The sequence below is a fragment of the Mercenaria mercenaria genome, chromosome 13 (genome assembly GCF_021730395.1).
Source record: "Mercenaria mercenaria strain notata chromosome 13, MADL_Memer_1, whole genome shotgun sequence".
Taxonomy (NCBI): Eukaryota; Metazoa; Mollusca; class Bivalvia; order Venerida; family Veneridae; genus Mercenaria; species Mercenaria mercenaria.
In genome coordinates this window covers 13,518,363-13,537,718 of record NC_069373.1, presented here as the reverse complement: position 1 = coordinate 13,537,718, position 19,356 = coordinate 13,518,363, and the positions used below count along the sequence as shown (strand labels likewise).

Here is a 19,356-nt window from a genome sequence, read left to right as displayed (position 1 = left end):
AATTTTCGAAGTCCAAAAGGGGGCATAATTTGGCCAAAATGAAGGTCAGAGTAATGGGACTTGGCGCTATCAACTATTTTTTTAACCCCGAAGACACATGTGAAGTTTCAATTCAATATCTGCATTAGTTTTGGAGATAGTAACTTGCATGTAAAACTTTAACCAGAATTTTCTAAGTCCAAAAGGGGGCATAATTTGCTCAAAATATATATCAGAGTTATGGAACTTGACCCAGTGAGGTTGGTAATTGACATAGAAAAAGACAAAAATAAGTTTCAAAGCTATATGCCTTTAAATGATAGCTGTATGTACTTGCATGCAAAAACTTAACCAAGGTGTGACGCCCACGCCGACGCCAGGGTGAGTAGAATAGCTAGACTATTCTTCGAATAGTCGAGCTGAAAAATGGTAAATTCTGAGAATATTATATCGTTTCCACCTCACTGAATAGAATGGTTTCGAAATAAAGTAAACATATTGCTTACATCTATATTTACGCCAAATATTCATTCCTCTATACAAATTGTAATGCATTTTACCTTCAGAAGTGCCTTCGGATGCATGTTCTGAAACAGTTATTTCAAATGATTCAAAAACTTCACCCAGTATTGTGACATCATTAAGCACCTTATCGTAATCTAAATTGCGTGTATTTTTGTCAGTTGAAAGATCTGGCAGAGTTTAAGGTGAGTTATCCATTGTTCTTTCAAAATGTAGAGTCTCTGTTTCTTATCATTTTCATATTTCCATTTTAAAGGTTTTAAAGGGCAAACTCTGTTGGAACTGCCATATTGACAGTAGCCATACAAGTCGCAGAGTATTTATTTCTTAATCTTGTCTCTTGCTAGATTTGTTTAAAACGAACGTATTATTTTGATTGTTTGCATTATGTTCTTGTAGTGATTTTTCTTTTCTTTAACCGTTCTACGTTCTAAATAAAAAAGATCATAGCAATGCATAATAACCATTCTCCTTCGGCACATGTGGAATGTGCCTTTTATTTCTTCATTAACAGACATAACAAAACACTTGAAGCAATTAGACGTTCGTCACAACAGACACCTGTCTTACATTGCCAGTGATTCCCGGTAAATAAGATTCGGATTGTTTTGTAAGATGAGATACACAAACATTATGGCCTACATGCAAAGTAATTATCCATATAATCGTTCATATAAACAACACATTCTCTGCTAAACGACTGTGTTTATGTTTCATAAATGTCTTGCCTGCTAACATGTGAGCCGCTCCATGAGAAAAACCAACATAGTGGCTTTGCGACCAGCATGGATCCAGACCAGCCTGCGCATCCGCGCAGTCTGGTCCGCGCAGTCTGGTCAGGATCCATGTTGTTCGCTAACGGTTTCTCTAATTGCAGTAGGCTTTAAAAGCGAAGGTCGCAAAGCCACTATGTTGGTTTTCCCATGGCACGGCACATGTATTAACAATTTGTACAGGTTATTATATAAGTAATTACCTTAACATGATAATGATTTTAAAATGCTTATTGTAAAACATTACAAGTATTACAATAATTGATTATTTCAATTATTTTATCAGTTGTTTGGTTGGTTTGATCATTGGCTTTCTTCCCGTGTATCTGCAATTTGATTCATAAATGCGATTACCCTTTTAAACATTGCCAACATGTGTTTCAATGATAAAATCTGATTTGTATGTTTCTTGCAAAAGTATAATACCGATATAAGATATGACAATAGCAAATTGTAGTACTTTTATGTAACTAAACAGTGAAGTGTTATGTATTATGTCATAAATCAATCACCTGAATATGGATTTTCGTCAACTGACCTTGTACACATTGTCGTAACTTGAACTTCGAGGTTAATTAACTTGTCGGCCAATGAACGACAAAAACCTGCAGTATGCACGTGCAAATAATTGATATGTTACACAAAGTACTTGTGAAAAGGACTATTGTCTCAGACGTAACTTGAACATTTAACAGTACTTTGTCTGAGTGTTGTTATATTGTCTGTTACATTCAACGGCTGAATAATAAGAGTTCTGCTTAAGCCGGTGCTAGGGAGCTTGAATAGTGTTGGACTTTCATTACATCTTATGAGCTAACTTTAATCACACCGCGTGTGCTTTACTGATCTTGGTTGCGTTTAATGTTTCCATGGATTTCTTGAAGACTTTAATCAACTGTCACAACAGAAGCCTTTTTGAACCATGCAGCGACCGTTAAGTCTCCCGTCCTTGAAGACACAATGTTGTTATATTTTTAGTCCTTCGGGATCGTGCTCTGAGTAAAACAGTCCCGTCTAAACAAGAACTACAGAGCGCGAGGGGTGTTATACATATCATTAACTCTCACGAACATAATTATTGTATCTACATCTCATGACTTACAAAAGCATGAGAGAGTAGGATATTTATTTAGGATTAATGCTTTTCAATCCATGCTGTATAACGTAGGAGAGCATGGTATATATGTAAGATATAATGTAAGACTTATCTCTAATCCGTGTTATGTGCCGTACGTGATTGGTATATATGTAAAATCAATATCTACAATTAATGCTATTGTATTTATGTAAGATTTTTCTCTAATCCATGTTATGTGACGTACGTGATTGGTATAAAAGTAAAATCAATATCTACAATTGATGCTATTGTATTTATGTAAGATTTTTCTCTAATCCATGTTATGTGACGTACATGATTGGTATATAAGTAAAATCAATATCTACAACCGATGCTATTGTATTTATGTAAGATTTATCTGATCCTTGCCATGTGACGTACATGAGTATGGTATGTATGTAAAATCAGTCTCTACAACTGACGCTATGTAATGTTAGACAGCATTTATTTATGTAAGAGTTATCTCTAAAATCGTTGCTATTGTATGTACGACATCATGGGATATATGAAGATTAATAACTAAAATCGGTGCTATTGTATGTACGATAGCATGGGATATATGAAGATTAATCTCTAAAATCGATGCTATTGTATGTACGCCAGCATGGGATATATGAAGATTAATCTCTAAAATCATTGCTATTGTATGTACGATAGCATGGGATATATGAAGATTAATAACTAAAATCGGTGCTATTGTATGTACGCCAGCATGGGATATATGAAGATTAATCTCTAAAATCGGTGCTATTGTATGTACGACAGCATGGGATATATGAAGATTAATCTCTAAAATCGGTGCTATTGTATGTACGACAGCATGGGATATATGAAGATTAATAACTAAAATCGGTGCTATTGTATGTACGCCAGCATGGGATATATGAAGATTAATCTCTAAAATCGGTGCTATTGTATGTACGACAGCATGGGATATATGAAGATTAATAACTAAAATCGGTGCTATTGTATGTACGCCAGCATGGGATATATGAAGATTAATCTCTAAAATCGGTGCTATTGTATGTACGCCAGCATGGGATATATGAAGATTAATCTCTAAAATCGGTGCTATTGTATGTACGACAGCATGGGATATATGAAGATTAATCTCTAAAATCGGTGCTATTGTATGTACGACAGCATGGCATATATGAAGATTAATCTCTAAAATCGGTGCTATTGTATGTACGCCAGCATGGAATATATGAAGATTAATCTTTATCACCAATGCTATGTATCGTATGAGATCCTGGTATATATGTAAGATTAACCTCTGCAACCAATTTTATGAAACATACGAAAGCATGATATGTAAGATTTATCTCCATAACCAAAGGTTTAAATCATAAATGTATTCTGCTGTTCACGGGTATATGATACATTTTGAGACAATACATTTAAACTTTTATATACTGATACATTTGATCCACTGATACGCTGAAAAGTACTTTTCTCAGTGTGTCTACCAATATATCTGCTATAGGACCAATGATTTTATCCTACAATGCAGGAGGTTAAAATACGTGAAGAAATATCAAACTAAATCATACTGCACAGAAAACTTTGGAATATTTCGACAATTTTCTTTTACAAGTGACATTTATTTGTAATTTACATTTTATTGCAACAAAACAAAGCAATTTGTCTGCAATCGGATGAAATCAGACAATTTACAGACCTCAATAAGGTTCATTGTTCTCGAACAAAAACTATCGATACAATTTTAATAAATAAGTTGTTGGTATCTCCAACGAAGAAATAACTCATACTGTTTGTACGTAACAGTATTATGAATGATCGATACCTAGGTGTAACACCACCTTGTCTGAATAGTCGGAAATATTTCTGTTTTTCCCCTCACACCACTTCTATCACAACATGTTATTTAATCGCATATCATTATTTGCATTGTTTCCAGTTTCTGAAACGTCATTGGGAGGTGTTTCCTTTTTGAACGTACATATATCTAAAATGCGAACAGCAAATTGAAATGTGCCCATTGATTAATTTTTCGCACCACCTCATTTTGAAATTTAAATTCAATTTGAAATCAAAATGTTTCGAGATACACAATTTCAAGATATATTTTTTTTTAAAACAGCAATCTTAAATATTCCATACGTTTTATAAATAAGGAAATTATGGAACGTATATTGTTTAGTCAATACATGTATATAACTGTTAACTGTAGGAGAACACTAGAGCATGACGAGCATGTTACAATATTGCGTTCGTGATTATTTTCCAATTTTAGATTCTTGCTTGAAGATGGTATACTTCCATTTTGGCACATGTGTGCTAGATCAATTATATACAGATATCAAATTAGTCCAATGTCAGTTTCGACTTTTTTATATTTTAGGGGCCTCTGTGGCCAAAAGGTTGAGGTCGCTGGCTTCGAAGCTTCGAAAAACGTGCCCCTTACCGAACCCTCACTTATGGAGTAGACTTTTCATCCAGCTGGTACAGAAGGTTCAATGGTACCCACCCACACCTGGAATAATATGCCCGTAGAATCTCCTGCGGTCTTCATCATCAAAATCTTGAAAAGTGGCCTTTTAACATAATAAAGTGCCGGTGTGGCTTTAAACCCAACAAGTAAAAGCCTACTTTCAATAATTTCATTGATCCACGCAAATAAATAAAATAGTGAGTTTTAAGCTCTAGTTATAACAAGCCTCTTAGGGTTTTATCAAATCCAAGTTGTCAAAAAGTTCCACAAACTAAAATACGTTAAACTAAATGATTATACTATGTCTTAATAATTATGACAATTGAAATTCTCCTACCTCTAAAAACAGAGTACGTGTGTGTTCCAAAATCTCATTCTTTATACTTGAAAATTAAAAAAGAACATAATTGACATAACCGCGTATCAGCAAACTATTTCATGGTACAATGGTTAAAGACTATGATATATTACTTACTACTTTACATTATCTAAATAAGCTGCGCTAACTTGTGAATACACTGAAGGTAATTGCTGATCGGAATCTCTGTTAACACATTACCCACCGTGTCGACAACTAGTACTGGCATCGTATTACTTATTTTCATAAACTATAAAGAGATTTGGTCCAGTGGTGTTATCATTATGCACAACATATATTTGCCATTATAGTAATACTTAAATATTAGATTTTGATATAAATAAATCTTAAACGAAAAAGAATAATCGTATTCAGATTGATAACTTCGGTACAATAAGTCATTGTTACTACATGGACAGACAAAAGTACACTATAACGTGAAAACATGTAATATGAAAGTCGAGACAGAGAGCTATGTAAAGCAAAGGATCAAATCACAAACAGACTACACGTAAAATCATGTTCTACTTTCAAACATGTACAGTTCATTCATCATACAAGCTGTAAATAGCAATCGACCAGTTTCACTGGTAACAATTTCATTTTCTCACGAAGTTGACGACGGGCATGTACCCTTTTACCAGACAAATATATATGCTTTTTAACAGTCATCTTGAAAAATGACCATGAAAATGTAGACAAATCCAAATCAAAACAAAAATTAGTGTGCTTTGGGAGTATATTTAAAGCTCATATGATACCTGAGACATTTTGTATGATGGGAAATGTGTACAATAGATGTTCATGCACGATCAGTACTCCCTTTAATCGGAAACTGTTTCCCGCAGTAACACTTTGATTAAATGTATTTAACAGCCTAACAGGGATCAAGCTATTGTCTGATGTCTTTTAACATAAATATGGCTAAGAACTTTTATGTATAATATGTAGCAATTCGAAATACTGAATATGTTTTCATTTCAAGCAAAGTATCAAAATTTCTTCTCGCATTCACCTATTCAGCATCAATCTACTGACAGACATGGAATACGGTCACCTCATGCGAACACACTGTTAAAGCTGTAGAAAAAGATAACAACTAGAAAATGTCAAATGTAAGTCAGATGATACCATTGGGATGCGTTCCTTAAACATAGTTGTTACTACTGTACAATCTCTATAGAGCGGCTGTATTTTAAGCAAAACCTCTCTATAACAATATCATCAAGATTCCCCTAAGCTGAAATATACCATCAAATTTACCTCTCCAGAACAACAATCTCTGCATAACAGTCAATATTTGTGTCTCCCAAAGGATGTTGCTCTACTGAGGTTGCATCTTGTTACTGTTAGATCTGCGTCATATGTGCACATAACTAAAAGTATATGATTTATCAAATACTGATCCGTATTTATCTTTCATATGTTTACCTTTTTTGTTTACATCTCTAAGGCCATCTGATCCTTCATCACGACTTTTCATTTTCTCTTTACTTTTGATATCATTGCCTTCGTCTGACAGAGACTGAACTTCTTGTCTGATTTCCTTTCCTGGCACGTCGGTAGATATAGCTGTGTTATTACACTTTTTGCACTGATTGAAATCCTCAACATCCTCACAAGAGCTTCTATGTATACAATGCCTAAAGCGTTTCTGAATGTATTCGTTCTCTTTTATTCTTATCTGTCTGACCGGATCTAGGTGGGATCTACTGCGTCTCAATAATTTCCCCTCAAATATGTGAAGCTTTTCTTCTGTCCTACTTGCTCTTCGACCAATATTCAATGGGCTACTGAACTGCGCCATTTCAATAACTGATATACATGTATCAATTGTATCTTCGGAGGCTACTTTAATCTCTCCTTATACTTCCCGCACGTAATACATATGCGTTACTTTATTAAAATGTTTAAATAGCTCGTTGATTTTCACTGAATATCTTTCCCATATTATATCCATATATTTATAAACACAGTTGTTTTGACCACAGAATATGATTTCAAGTTGTTTGCTTCTTAAGAGATAAAAGTTTCACACTGAGTTGTGCAGTGCACTTTATTTATAAAGAAGACGTTTCGTTCTACTACTCAGGTCATTTCAGTATTCTCACAATATCATACAGTACTTTTAATTTCGTCTGCTGCATTTTGAACACTCGGTTTAAATGAAATTGTATTAATTTAAACGAAAAAGAAAAACGTTTCTACTCCATTTAATGTGTATTGATAATAACCATCTTAAATTCAAACGTTAAGGAAACTAAACTTAAATTAGTTAAATTATATAGTTATTTATGTCCTTAGTGTTAGCTGGCGGAAGTTATTAAAACATTTTAAATGTAAAATGTTATCAGTGCGCATCTTCGCCAAGACGCAAATGTTTAACAAAGCAGAAAAGAAAAAAAAAGAATTTACCATGATATAGTAAATTTAGCGATTAATCTCGCATATTTATCTGCTGTAGCATATTGTTTGTGGTCATGTTTTAAGACAACGACATCAATTTATTGTAAACAATACGTTTTTCATTCATTTGGAGCACAAAGGTCCGTTCTTGCTTGAAATATGATCTTATGTTATATGCAAAGTACTGATGGCCTCAAACCGACTTATAATTTTCTTGAACTGTCTTATAGGCTAAATACTGACAGATGTGTTAATGCATCGTTAATCAATACAAAAGAAGAAAGTTACTAGGTTTTTAATTTTCCTTGATAGGCCAAATGAATAAAACGATGACAGAGCCAGAAAGGCAAAAGTTCTGAAGTTCATAACAAAAGTTTCAAATAACCCTTTTGTTTCTTCAAATTACATACAGAGGTGCTGACATTTTTTAATCTGAGAATGGTTAAAAATAACAGCGTCATATTCTATTTTACATTCGATTAAATTTTACATGTTAAATGAATTCAGATTTCGATTTTTATATTTAAATTTATGTATTTACCAATGGTCTGTTAAATATCACGAAATATAGTCCAACATCAATTTATCTTCCTCTTATATATATCATAACTTAATTATTTAATTGTATTGTTATAACCTTTATAATGTTGTCATTGGGTCGGTGTACTTCAATTTGCCATTTTTGCTCATTTTGTCTGAATTCATAAATGATTCATCCAGTTTCCGAATGTAAAATTTATCATAAATTGTTATCTTTGTTTTTTTTTCTTACAGTTTGTCATTGAATACTCGGCATATTTGAAAGGGGATATGTTTTCAGTTCATAAGTTTTTTAAAATGGAGTGTTCTTCCTTTTTACTGTTCGTGTTGTTGTTTGGTATTTTTCTGAAGTAGTTGTACTTTGTTCGGACATAAGACCACACATGCAAAGAGATTGCCATCAATGTGTTGAAGTCAGTGAATTTACTTCTTCCAATGCGTCATGTTTTATGCTTGATTTGTTTATTTCACTACCTTGAAACATGTTCTATAATATTTTCTACGTTCTACATTTAGTGGCTCATTATTATGATCCGTTACCATTTTTCTTTGGACATGGGTGGAATGCGCTTTTTCTCGATTTACAGACATAACAAACATGAACCGTATATAATTCAGGCACTGTTGAAACAATTAGATATTCGTCACAACAGACACCTGTCTTCTATATGCAAATAATCCCCTGGAAATTAGATTCGGATTGCCCGTTTACAAAAAATGCACGCATGCAAAGTAGTTATATAGTAAATTGTTTATACAAAAAGAACGCATTCCCTACTGATAGACTAATTGAGGTTATGTTTCATAACTGTCAGTGCTTAATTAGCCTATCAAATCCTGTGATTGCAAAGTATGGCACATACTGTCATTCCTGTAAGCATGTGTTTGCGATTTGTACAACTTGGCATACTAAGGACAAACATAGATTACTCCAGAAATGAATTGTTGTTCACTTGTTATGATTACTATAAGATGTTTAGTGTTCTACAATGGCATGTAGTTGGAATTTTACTCATAAATCATAGTTTTATACTATGCCAACATGAGTTACACTGATTAAATACAATTCTTAATAACAAATCGTATGTATAAAAAGTAAACAAGCTTTAGTATACATTTGATAATGCGAAAAAGTCAAGTCTCACTGAATCAATCACTCGGAAGTGAATTATCGCTAAATGGGCTTATTAGTAGAACTTCACTGTCTGTTAACATGTCAGTAAAACTATAACTTATCTCGGGAACTGAGAGCTTTTATTTGTTGTACAGTTCTAAAGCTCATTACATAAATCATACTACGTCAAACAGATCCTATGACAAACAGTATGATTGTGAAACGGTCTATTTTCACATGCGTACTTTTCAGACTTGATAAAATGTGATAAACATATAGCCTTTTACAGCATACGAAGTAGGGAAATATGATGAGTTCATGGAAGTTATTTCATTTTATACATACAGATTATAATCATAAAATCTTAACATGTATTATTCTTCTATGTAGCATATAATATAAAATATACCATTACAAAGCCCGCGTCCTCCAACAATAGGGTATAAGTGTACATTGTTAACATGTACACGAGGTGAATCATAAAGAAAAGTCTGTACAAGAAAATAAAATAAGCACAGGTATGTATCTGTTACCGGATACCTAGTTTATCGCACAAGAGTTTTGCAGTCCGTGTTGTCTATTGATCCGACGTTATATAAACTTCAAATGCAACGAGGACAAAACTATTGGTGCATCACCTTAGAACTGTCGAGTGCAAAACACTTTTCCCGGAGTTTAAACCCGTTATTTGTGCATAAAACTTGTCATGTACATTTTAGTACGATGCATTCATATAAATGATTTGTGTCTACAATTCCAACGTAGATATAAACTATTCGAGTGAACTTTATTTTATATAGTGTGTCTGCACAATCAAAAGTGTGTGGGACTTCTTTTGTAGGAGCAGACCATATATGACTTGATAAAGGATGCAATGAGCTCCTCCTGTCTCTGCAGGTAATGTACATGATGAGACAAGGAAATTCATTGATGCAATCATCAAAGACGCCGCCAAGTGTTGTGTCTGAAGTACATTTACTGCAATATGAGAAATTACCTAATCATTAATGTATTAGACTGACTGGTTACAAATTATCAACATTAGCAACACAATAAATGTTATACACTGTTAGAAACAGTCAAGAATAAATATGATGAAGAAGTATTGCCATGCAGTACAAATCCTCTGCCAGGTTGTTTTGGAATTTCAGGTATGTCCATTTTGCAGCAATACGTTAAGCAACGAGTTAAGCATACGGTTTCAGAATTTAGAGAAGATAGAAACGAAGTTTATATTATTTTATATAGTTGAGATGTACGTAAGCATTTTATTTGATTTAAAGCAATTATTTAAGATTATTCAAAATAATTAGAAGAAATTAGCTTTCGGTTAGTTTTGTTTTATTATACCACGAAAAACACATCTTTTCTAATTTTTTTAAACATGCGACTATTTTCTTTTTTCATCAGAACAATTATTATAGATTATAAAAAAATGCCCTTTAGATCATACCGGATTAAAGATATATCAGATAAGCGTTTAATTATGATTAATCCAATCAAGCAGGGTCGATACTTTTGACACGAAGTGCGCCGAAGTTTTCACACCCCGCGGGCAATTATGACAGATACCGCTCGTTGCGGATAATTAGCAAGGCAATATTTCGGCACTTTTAATCTAAGCAAAAGCTGAAATTTTATGCGAAAAAACAACTGGTCATGCTCGGCCAAAAAAGTGGTCCGGCCATGGCCGGACCGGCCGGACCGCCCGCGACGGCCTTGTACCTGCAACGACCTTGACATTGCGAGTAGGTGATCCCTTTACATACAAAACTAAATTATTTCACCAACTAAGGTCAGCAAAAGTTTCACTGATCTGGTAATGTCATTTCCTACAATTTATTGGATATTTGGAAAACATTGCTCTTTCGGAAAACGTTACTTAGAGTAACCTCCCTTATCAATAAATCGGATGGACATTTTGACGAATGTTTAAATAAAAATAATATTTTCTGTTCTACAAATAAGGAGGGGAATGACAAATAACATTGTTTTACATCACATAATAATTTGCATTACATACATTTTTAATGTTTTCTTTACGCCATTTTTGGTTTATTCACTAAAATCTATTGTGCAATATCGTGGGTCCTTTAACATACTATTCACTGTGTTCTGTTTATCGTTTCGAAACTATTCACTGCCATCTTTACATGGCCCAAAATAAAGGCTGATCACTACCAAATAGAATGTAAGCCTCCGCAGGTCTAGATCTCACAAGTAGTCCAATATAAATAGTACTGATCATTTTTTCCTTTCCTAGTGCATTTTCTCGGCAGCAACGTGCTTACTTTTACCCTACCGCGTTTCAGTATGTATCACTTTACATTCTATTGAAATCGGCATGTTCCTATCGCATGCTAGGTAAAAATGGCGGTGTAAGAATTTAATGACCAGTAAAGAGAAATTGAAAGAAGCGAAAAGTAGTAAATTCAGCGGGTTGTATTTAACGAACTGTAGTTTTCTTATATAAAAGTTAACACCCCCTTTTCTTTTTGGTTTTCTAAAGTAGCGATCTAGTTCTTTATGGGAATAAGTCTCTGAAAATCTGATATGCTAGAAAATGTCGAAAAACCGTTATGAAGTAAGTAGATTTTATATGAAATAAAGAACAGCTGGATTTAGTGGTGTTCAGCCTAAAAGTGTATCCCATATACTCAACGCCGCCTTGTGGCGGCGTCGAATAAAGGACTCCTGTGCAGTAGAGATAAAGAGTTGTTTATACAAGCATAAAACAAAACATTTGTAACACAGGCATGTATAAAACAAAGAAACCTCAAGAGAATTGCCTGATATTGGGAAATGAATTTGACAAGATATTAAAGATGCATATATACCGAGTTAAACTAAGACTTCTGCATGCGCAATTTTATACATGGATATTTTGCAAACAAAGCAGACAAATATCTTACAAGCTTTTCAGTTAAATGCGTCTTACGGTGTTATATGTTAATTTAAATAAGAAATGATTTCGCTGTCAGCTTGGTCTTTCTCATGCATACTTAAAAACAAGGACACAGATCAGCAACAAAGACTATAAAACTGTTATTTTATTCAAGGTCTACAGTTTTATATGAATGTTGTTTGTTTCAGATTGTCTTCATAGAACTGTTTGAGGGATACCTTAAAAGTGTTAACAAATGTTACAGATAGTCTCACCCTGTCCACTTAAAGCTGTGGTAGAAGAAATCAATGCTGACGTAAACAGATTTTGTCTTTTCGCAATTGATTTAGCAAAACGGAATCAGGATCTAGTCATCGAGTACAGTTAACAATATCTAATCATATGATGAACAAACACGTGTAGTGCTTTTTAAAAACAACTAAGTAATAATGTCGCAGTTATTCGATTGAGGTCTCAATAATTTCTGCTTTCTTAAATAAAAAGCAGAGACCTCTTTTGATAATAAAGCATTTCTCTCCCACAAAAAGACTTCAATTAAATGGAATGGTAAAGAACAGAATGGTGAACAGATACATTAGAACTGTCCATATGGAAGATAGTCAAATTAAAATGTCTTAGATCATATTATTAGATGAAAATATATAGAATGGACACAAATAGATCTAATTGCTTTGTAATTTTTGATCGATCTCATTGTGTATCCTTTACTAGAAATGACCGAAAATCGCGTAAACATATGTAAATGTATGTGGTAATCGTTTGATAATTCTTCCAGAGGATAAAATGATAATTGCGAACATAAAATATTTCCTATTTAACGTTTAATATATGACTGAATGATGTATACTGTACGCATTATGACGATACAGAACACACATTCTTGAATTCTGATTTTGAAATGCGACTTTGACTTTAAACCGACAGTCACGAATACTACATTCGGCATGTCATCGTAACATAGTTAACATTATGTAGCAATGTTAAATCCTTTTATGGATTATGACGACACACACCAGACAGGAAATAATCGTTAATTGACCTATGACCTACTCGTGCGACACTGACATTGATATAAACAGAAGTTACATTCTGTTCTGAATGTAGTCTCATATTATAGTTAATACACTCAGTTCCAAAAGAAAGTGTGCACTTAGTTTTCTGTTATTTTTTCTCGGTTATTTTCACGAAAACTTATAACGTTTAGTATCAAAATTTAAATCAATTCTTAAACAAATTGGTGTGCATTTTAGATTTTGAGTTATACCTGAGCGTTAGTGTATGAAAAAAATGAAACAAAAACGTCGGGGAATTTTTTTAAATAATTAAACTTAAAAAGTGCACACTTTCTTTTGGAACTGAGTATATATTAAGAAGAAAATAATCTTAACATCGTTCCCGGGGTCAAAAGATACTGAGCTAACACTATCTGTGACGTAACGACCGACCGGCGGACGGGCAAACAATAACACATACCAACATGTTCCCTAGCAAAATGTTAGGGAGACTTGATAATAAAAGTATGCAGTTTTAAATGGAAAAAAAATCCTCACTGAGTTTCGTTCTGTTCTTACAAGATGGATACTGGTGTTATCGCATAACGTTTGAAATTATTGCTTGCGGCGTAATTACTTTTAGCACAGACTATGCGTGTTTAATTCGATTAATTTGATTATCTTATTTTCTCTTTCGTGCTCACAGAAAATCAACCACAGTCTAAAAAGTTGTCTTGAATATTATGTTCTAGAACTCTGTTTTCTTTGATGATATATGTTTCTTTAGTGACACAGTGCAAATTGCAGTTAATTCGAGAGCTTTTGTAACAGATATCGTTCGTGACAAACGCTCATTGTTTCCTCGTTTTATCTAGGTAATAACTTAACCATATTAATTTCCATTAAAATCACCATTTTGATATGTAATTTACTAAAATGTCTAATTCTATCAAATAAGTGAAAGTTGCACTTGTCAAATAGAGACCAATGCTAAAATGACTTGTTTAACCCTTAGGGATGTTACATCGTAAATAATTATGGGTAATCTAGATTCACCTGTACAAAAATGTCTATGTTTTGCACTGTCTGAAAGCATATCCGACAGCATTCTTTCACTAAATTTTAGACAAGACGAGACGAGACGAGCTGTACAAAAGGTGTGTTTTACGGAACTTGGGTCGGGAAAGCTTGTCTGGCATAGACAGAAAGTAGCATCAAGCTATGACAAATGTATCATTGCAGAAAATTTCAATAAGCATATTAATGTTCGTAAGCATTCCATTACCATTTGTAACACAAATGATACATGTTATATAACGACAACAGATATTATTGCGATGTCATGTATTTAAACATTTTCAAAGGGTATATGTTCATGTTCATGTTATTACTGAAAAGTCATATATTTCAATTAGTTATCTTTTGATTTAATTTTATGACGATTTCTACACATCCAGCCACACAAATAACCGTTTGTTTTGGAATAACTGCCGCAGCAAAGTGGTAAAACTTTGAAATATTCATTAAACTAGGAAAGTAAAGACCATTCATTGAATATAGACAAATTTGAGCGATATTGATCAACAATATAATTTGTAAACAACTAAAATTAGAAATGGCAAAATACAAAAGAAATCAAGGTTTTTAGTTTTTATGGAATGTCACAGTAAATAGGAGCAGATATGATTCAATATAGATGCAGATACTGGATGATGAACATAATCAACCATATGTTCATATTGATGACGAATGATATAAACACTGAAAGAATGATTCCTAGGTATGGAAACTAAGATCTACCGTACAATGACAACTGGCAATATTATATTGTGTGTATTTAGGACGTACAGGCATATATCTTGCTAAAGATTGTTAGCAATACTCTACTTGTCCCAGTATACACTGTCAAAAACATGTATATCGCATTTAAACAACCGTAGTTCCGTTTCTTGTTATTAGAAGAGCCAGATAAGATAAAATAAGATTTGTCTGTGGTGGAGGCGGATTTAACATCACACGGACACAATTATAGGTCATAATTATGGCGATTTTTCAGCTTTTGCTGCTAAAGAAAGATCCACTGTGCCCCTCCAGGCGTTATTTTATCATTGGCGGGCACCTACCTTATGTAAGCCAGGATGGATTTCTGACATGAAGAATACTACATCCCATGCGACGTTCACACCCACATCGGTGAGGGTAACTGATTTTAAGAAAGAGGTCTTAATCATTCGGGCAAGGAGGCCCCACAAAATGAGAAATACTTTAGTGATAAATATAGAGCAATGATCATGTCCTACTCTTAAAGTCCGTACTTTACAACAATAGTACGTCTTGTCAGCGTTCCGATCAATGTTTTGCTTTTAAGTTGATTTTTGCAAATCCTGCGAATATTTTTCAGTTTTTCTAGTTTCCCACCCTAACTGTAGACTAGTTAAAATGCGTCAAGTACGTTTACCTGAATTATTATAAGAAACGGTCAAAGTGTTTATTCAAATGTCGGGTTTAACGCCTTTGTCACTTGACTACATCTTACCATTAAACTAAAGCTATATTTAGACGTTGGCTTAAACAAAAGCATTCTGATGGGTGCGTTACTCTCACCGCAAACTGATTATTTAATTAGGGTAACACTATAATCTTCTAAGTGAGCATGCAGAAAGGATTTAATTATCTGGTTGGTCGTTACTTAACTGAATAATGTGACGTGTAAAATTGCCAATTTGCAGAGGGAAGTATACATTACTAGTATGGTTTGAGGACGATGTTTTCGTCTTATTCTACGAGACGATCGCACGTTAATATATATGGTTACGATTAACTACACTACTGCCAAGACTTGTAATGACAAAAGCTACTTTTCCATGCATAATTATGAGGTTTCAATGTCTGGTCAGCTATGAAGTGAAATCTGCACGTTAACACTTCATTATGCCACCTACTGTTTTCCTTGATACAGAGAACATGATTATTATGTATTCACCATTACCAATGCTTTAAACTACGATTTGTATTTGCAGAATAAAAGATTTTGTGCAACAACTTTAAATGTATTACAATATCAAGAAGGGAATGAGAAAATGGAAAAAAAATAACAATTTATAATAAAAATATTCTTTAGTACAATGAAAGAAAACAATTAACACCAAAGTGCAAATGTTTCCATCATGATTCAATATTTCATTATAACCGCTTAAAATTCTTGAATCGGGGCTTTATTATGTAGCATGTCCAAATATCAACTATAAATCATTCTAACGGTTACCGAAGAGTTTAGTTAGTAGGATCGTTTTACTGGCTTGTAAATATTTTCAGTAATGTCAACTTTTGGCCAAACTGTGATTTTGAAATTGCAAATATCGGGTAAAATTACACATTCCCAAACATGTAACAATCCATTTCAAAATAAAATCTTTTTTTTAATGTTGGTGTCAAAATGACAAAAAGTAGCCAACTCGTGCCCACACAAGTAGTTCTGTACATACATTATATATAAGAAAAGGTAAAAGGTAAGGATAGAATTCCCGGAAATACAGAGCACCACAAAGAACTCTTACCTTCATCTTTCTCCTCCTCAAACGGGCTTTCAATCTCGGTCACATCAGCTAAACTTTGTTTTAATTTTTCATTCATCCATTCATTTAGCACTCGCCCCTGTGTGTTGTGTAATATATTTTCATAATTATGGTGGTTATTCTCATTGTAACTAATTATTCTTTTCCTTAACCGGTTCACAAATTCTGGTGATTTATTATCTAATTTACACTGACTCTCTGCATCATTTATACACCCTTTTGTTTGTCTGCTACTGCCGGCACATTTGTTTGAATTATATTTTCTGCTTTTCTTCGCACCTGTTCCAGAACTAGCTAATACATTGAGTGGTGAACTGTACCTAAATGAGCTTCTTGCTTCCTTACAAAACGCCGACATACTTGCTCGCCGCCGTTCATACACTTTCATTATCCTGTCAGCTGATACAGTATCGGGTATAACTTCACCACTATGGTCTTGCTTAATGTCTACTTCAGTCTGAAGTCTGACCGACATTTTCTTTTGTACTTCTGTCTTTAAAATTATTCTAATTGAGCCTTTCACTATAATATCCAAACAGTTTTTTCCAATATTTTCGAAACATTACATAAGAAATTCTGTGAAGATATAGTGGCACTGTTCAGATTTTTTCAATATAATGCATTAAATACCATTAACTTTTGAAATTAAGTTTACATACATTTTGTCAATGGTTTTAAGAGACAATGAAGTAGAACATCCCGCGATAATGAGCTATTCGAATATCTTCTGGCAGAGTAAATCAATGACCTGTACCGCTACCAAACGAAACATACGATACTGATTGAAAGAAATGTTTTCCATAATAGTTCTATTTATGCACCAGTGTCCTGTGGTATAGTTAACTTCTCTGCAATATGAGTACCAAGAATTGTCAGTACTTGCTATAACATATTCAATTATCATCCAAATACTATCAAGTTAGCATTTTGCCATTTGGACTATACGCTCACTTCACTTTCACTTAGATAACATGCTTTAAGGATAATTGTGTATTTAGGTTAAATTCGGTTAAAATACCTTGTTTAAAGGAAAATTGTGTTTTTAGGTTAAAGTCGGTTTAATACCTAAGTAGGGACAATATTTACTGTGAATTAATAGTAAATGCACTTTTCATAACGAGCTATTATAGTCGGATTGAAATGTACTATAATGTGCTACAATTATTTATATACTTGATGAAGCTTTAAATTTGCGCCGATTGTTAAATGTAAATTGTAATCTTTAAACCGCCTTCTAAGTTTAACTGAGAAGATAAACCTAAATTTGATCATTTGAAAAAAATATATTCATCTGTAATGGTATGCTTTTTAAAATTTATATATTGCTACGAAAAAAAATCCACATGTAAGTAAAATGTTAAACCTAGTTCACGTCAGAACAATTTATGAATGTAGGTTTTAGCTGTTAATTTCGAATTAGTAATTGATATCTTGTATTTTACATAAAAATGTAAACTAATGGGTATTTACAAAATGCTGAGGATTCGTTTAAAGAATTACCTAGTACTTAAATTTATAATATATAGGTGTTAGAATCCGCATTTCCGTTACTATACAGTAATATAAAAATATAAAGATTCCAATCACTCGTTTCTTTTTACCATTAATAACACATTTTCTCAAACACGTTATATTAGATTAAATAACATGAAAGTACTCCATACATTTAAAATTAAAAACGTTTCCTTGTTCGTTATAAAAGTAGTTTAAATGTCTTATTTAAGCCGTGCCATGAGAAAACCAACATAGTGGGTTAGCGAACAGCATGGATCCAGACCAGCCTGCGCATCCGCGCAGTCTGGTCAGGATCCATGCTGTTCGCTATCGGTTTCTCTAATTGCAATAGGCTTTGAAAGCGAACAGCATGGATCCTAACCAGACTGCGCGGATGCGCAGGCTGGTCTGGATCCATGCTGGTCGCAAACCCACTATGTTGATTTTCTCATGGCACGGCTCATTTATGTTTTCACCTGGCAAATAAACATGTAACTTATAATATTATGTATCCAATTAACGTATGACTAATTTTTATTGTAAATTATTATGCTACCAATAGATACGTACTGAGCATGCAAAATGATATTACTTTTAGTTAACACTGTCCATCTATCAATATGTCACTGCTTTCACTGACAATTACAAATTAGAATAACTGGTTAAATATATCCAAATAATCACATTTTACAGATCAGTGTATTTTAAACAGTTTCTCATTTACAGCGAAAATTGCATGTAACGTTCAAGAATTTACAAATGTATTGTTAATCAAAACTATACAATCCTGTTTCATGTACAATTAAATCGCTTTGTTAAACAATCTATTATCACTCTGTGTACCGATCAATGTACGTGCATTGACATATAGGAGAAATATCGTTATACTGCTATAGTGCTAGAGGCCATTAAGTAACGAAATAAAAAGTTCAGTGTTCACAACAAATATTTTTTCCACATCTATATATAGTTAGACTAGGCTAAAATAAATATTATGTTTATTAAAGGTTCTCATTTTTTCTACTCACCCTGGCGTCGGCGTCGGCGTCACACCTTGGTTAAGTTTTTGCATGCAAGTACATACAGCCATCAATTAAAGGCATATAGCTTTGAAACTTATTTTTTC

At 33.4% G+C, this 19,356-nt stretch overlaps 1 protein-coding gene and 1 long non-coding RNA gene across 5 annotated transcripts in view; one reads left to right on the top strand and one right to left on the bottom strand.

Moving 5' to 3' along the window:
* The window catches only part of LOC128547828 (uncharacterized), a 283,211-nt gene that overhangs the window by 174,298 nt on the left and 89,557 nt on the right, over window positions 1-19,356 (top strand). The gene's annotated exons all lie outside the window — the stretch shown is intronic.
* Window positions 1-19,356, bottom strand: part of LOC123530509 (pleckstrin homology domain-containing family G member 7-like) — a 234,285-nt gene that overhangs the window by 172,149 nt on the left and 42,780 nt on the right. Inside the window, exon 1 of one of the 4 annotated variants that reach the window (XM_053521206.1) lies at window positions 16,719-17,369. The exons of 2 other annotated variants lie outside the window; for them this stretch is intronic. In XM_053521206.1, coding sequence (XP_053377181.1) covers window positions 16,719-17,211 — 493 coding nt within the window. In that variant the 5' untranslated portion in view covers window positions 17,212-17,369. Of the gene's footprint in view, window positions 1-6,635; window positions 7,516-16,718; window positions 17,370-19,356 lie in introns of those variants that run through there. One more of the 4 variants, XM_053521208.1, reaches the window with a different exon arrangement.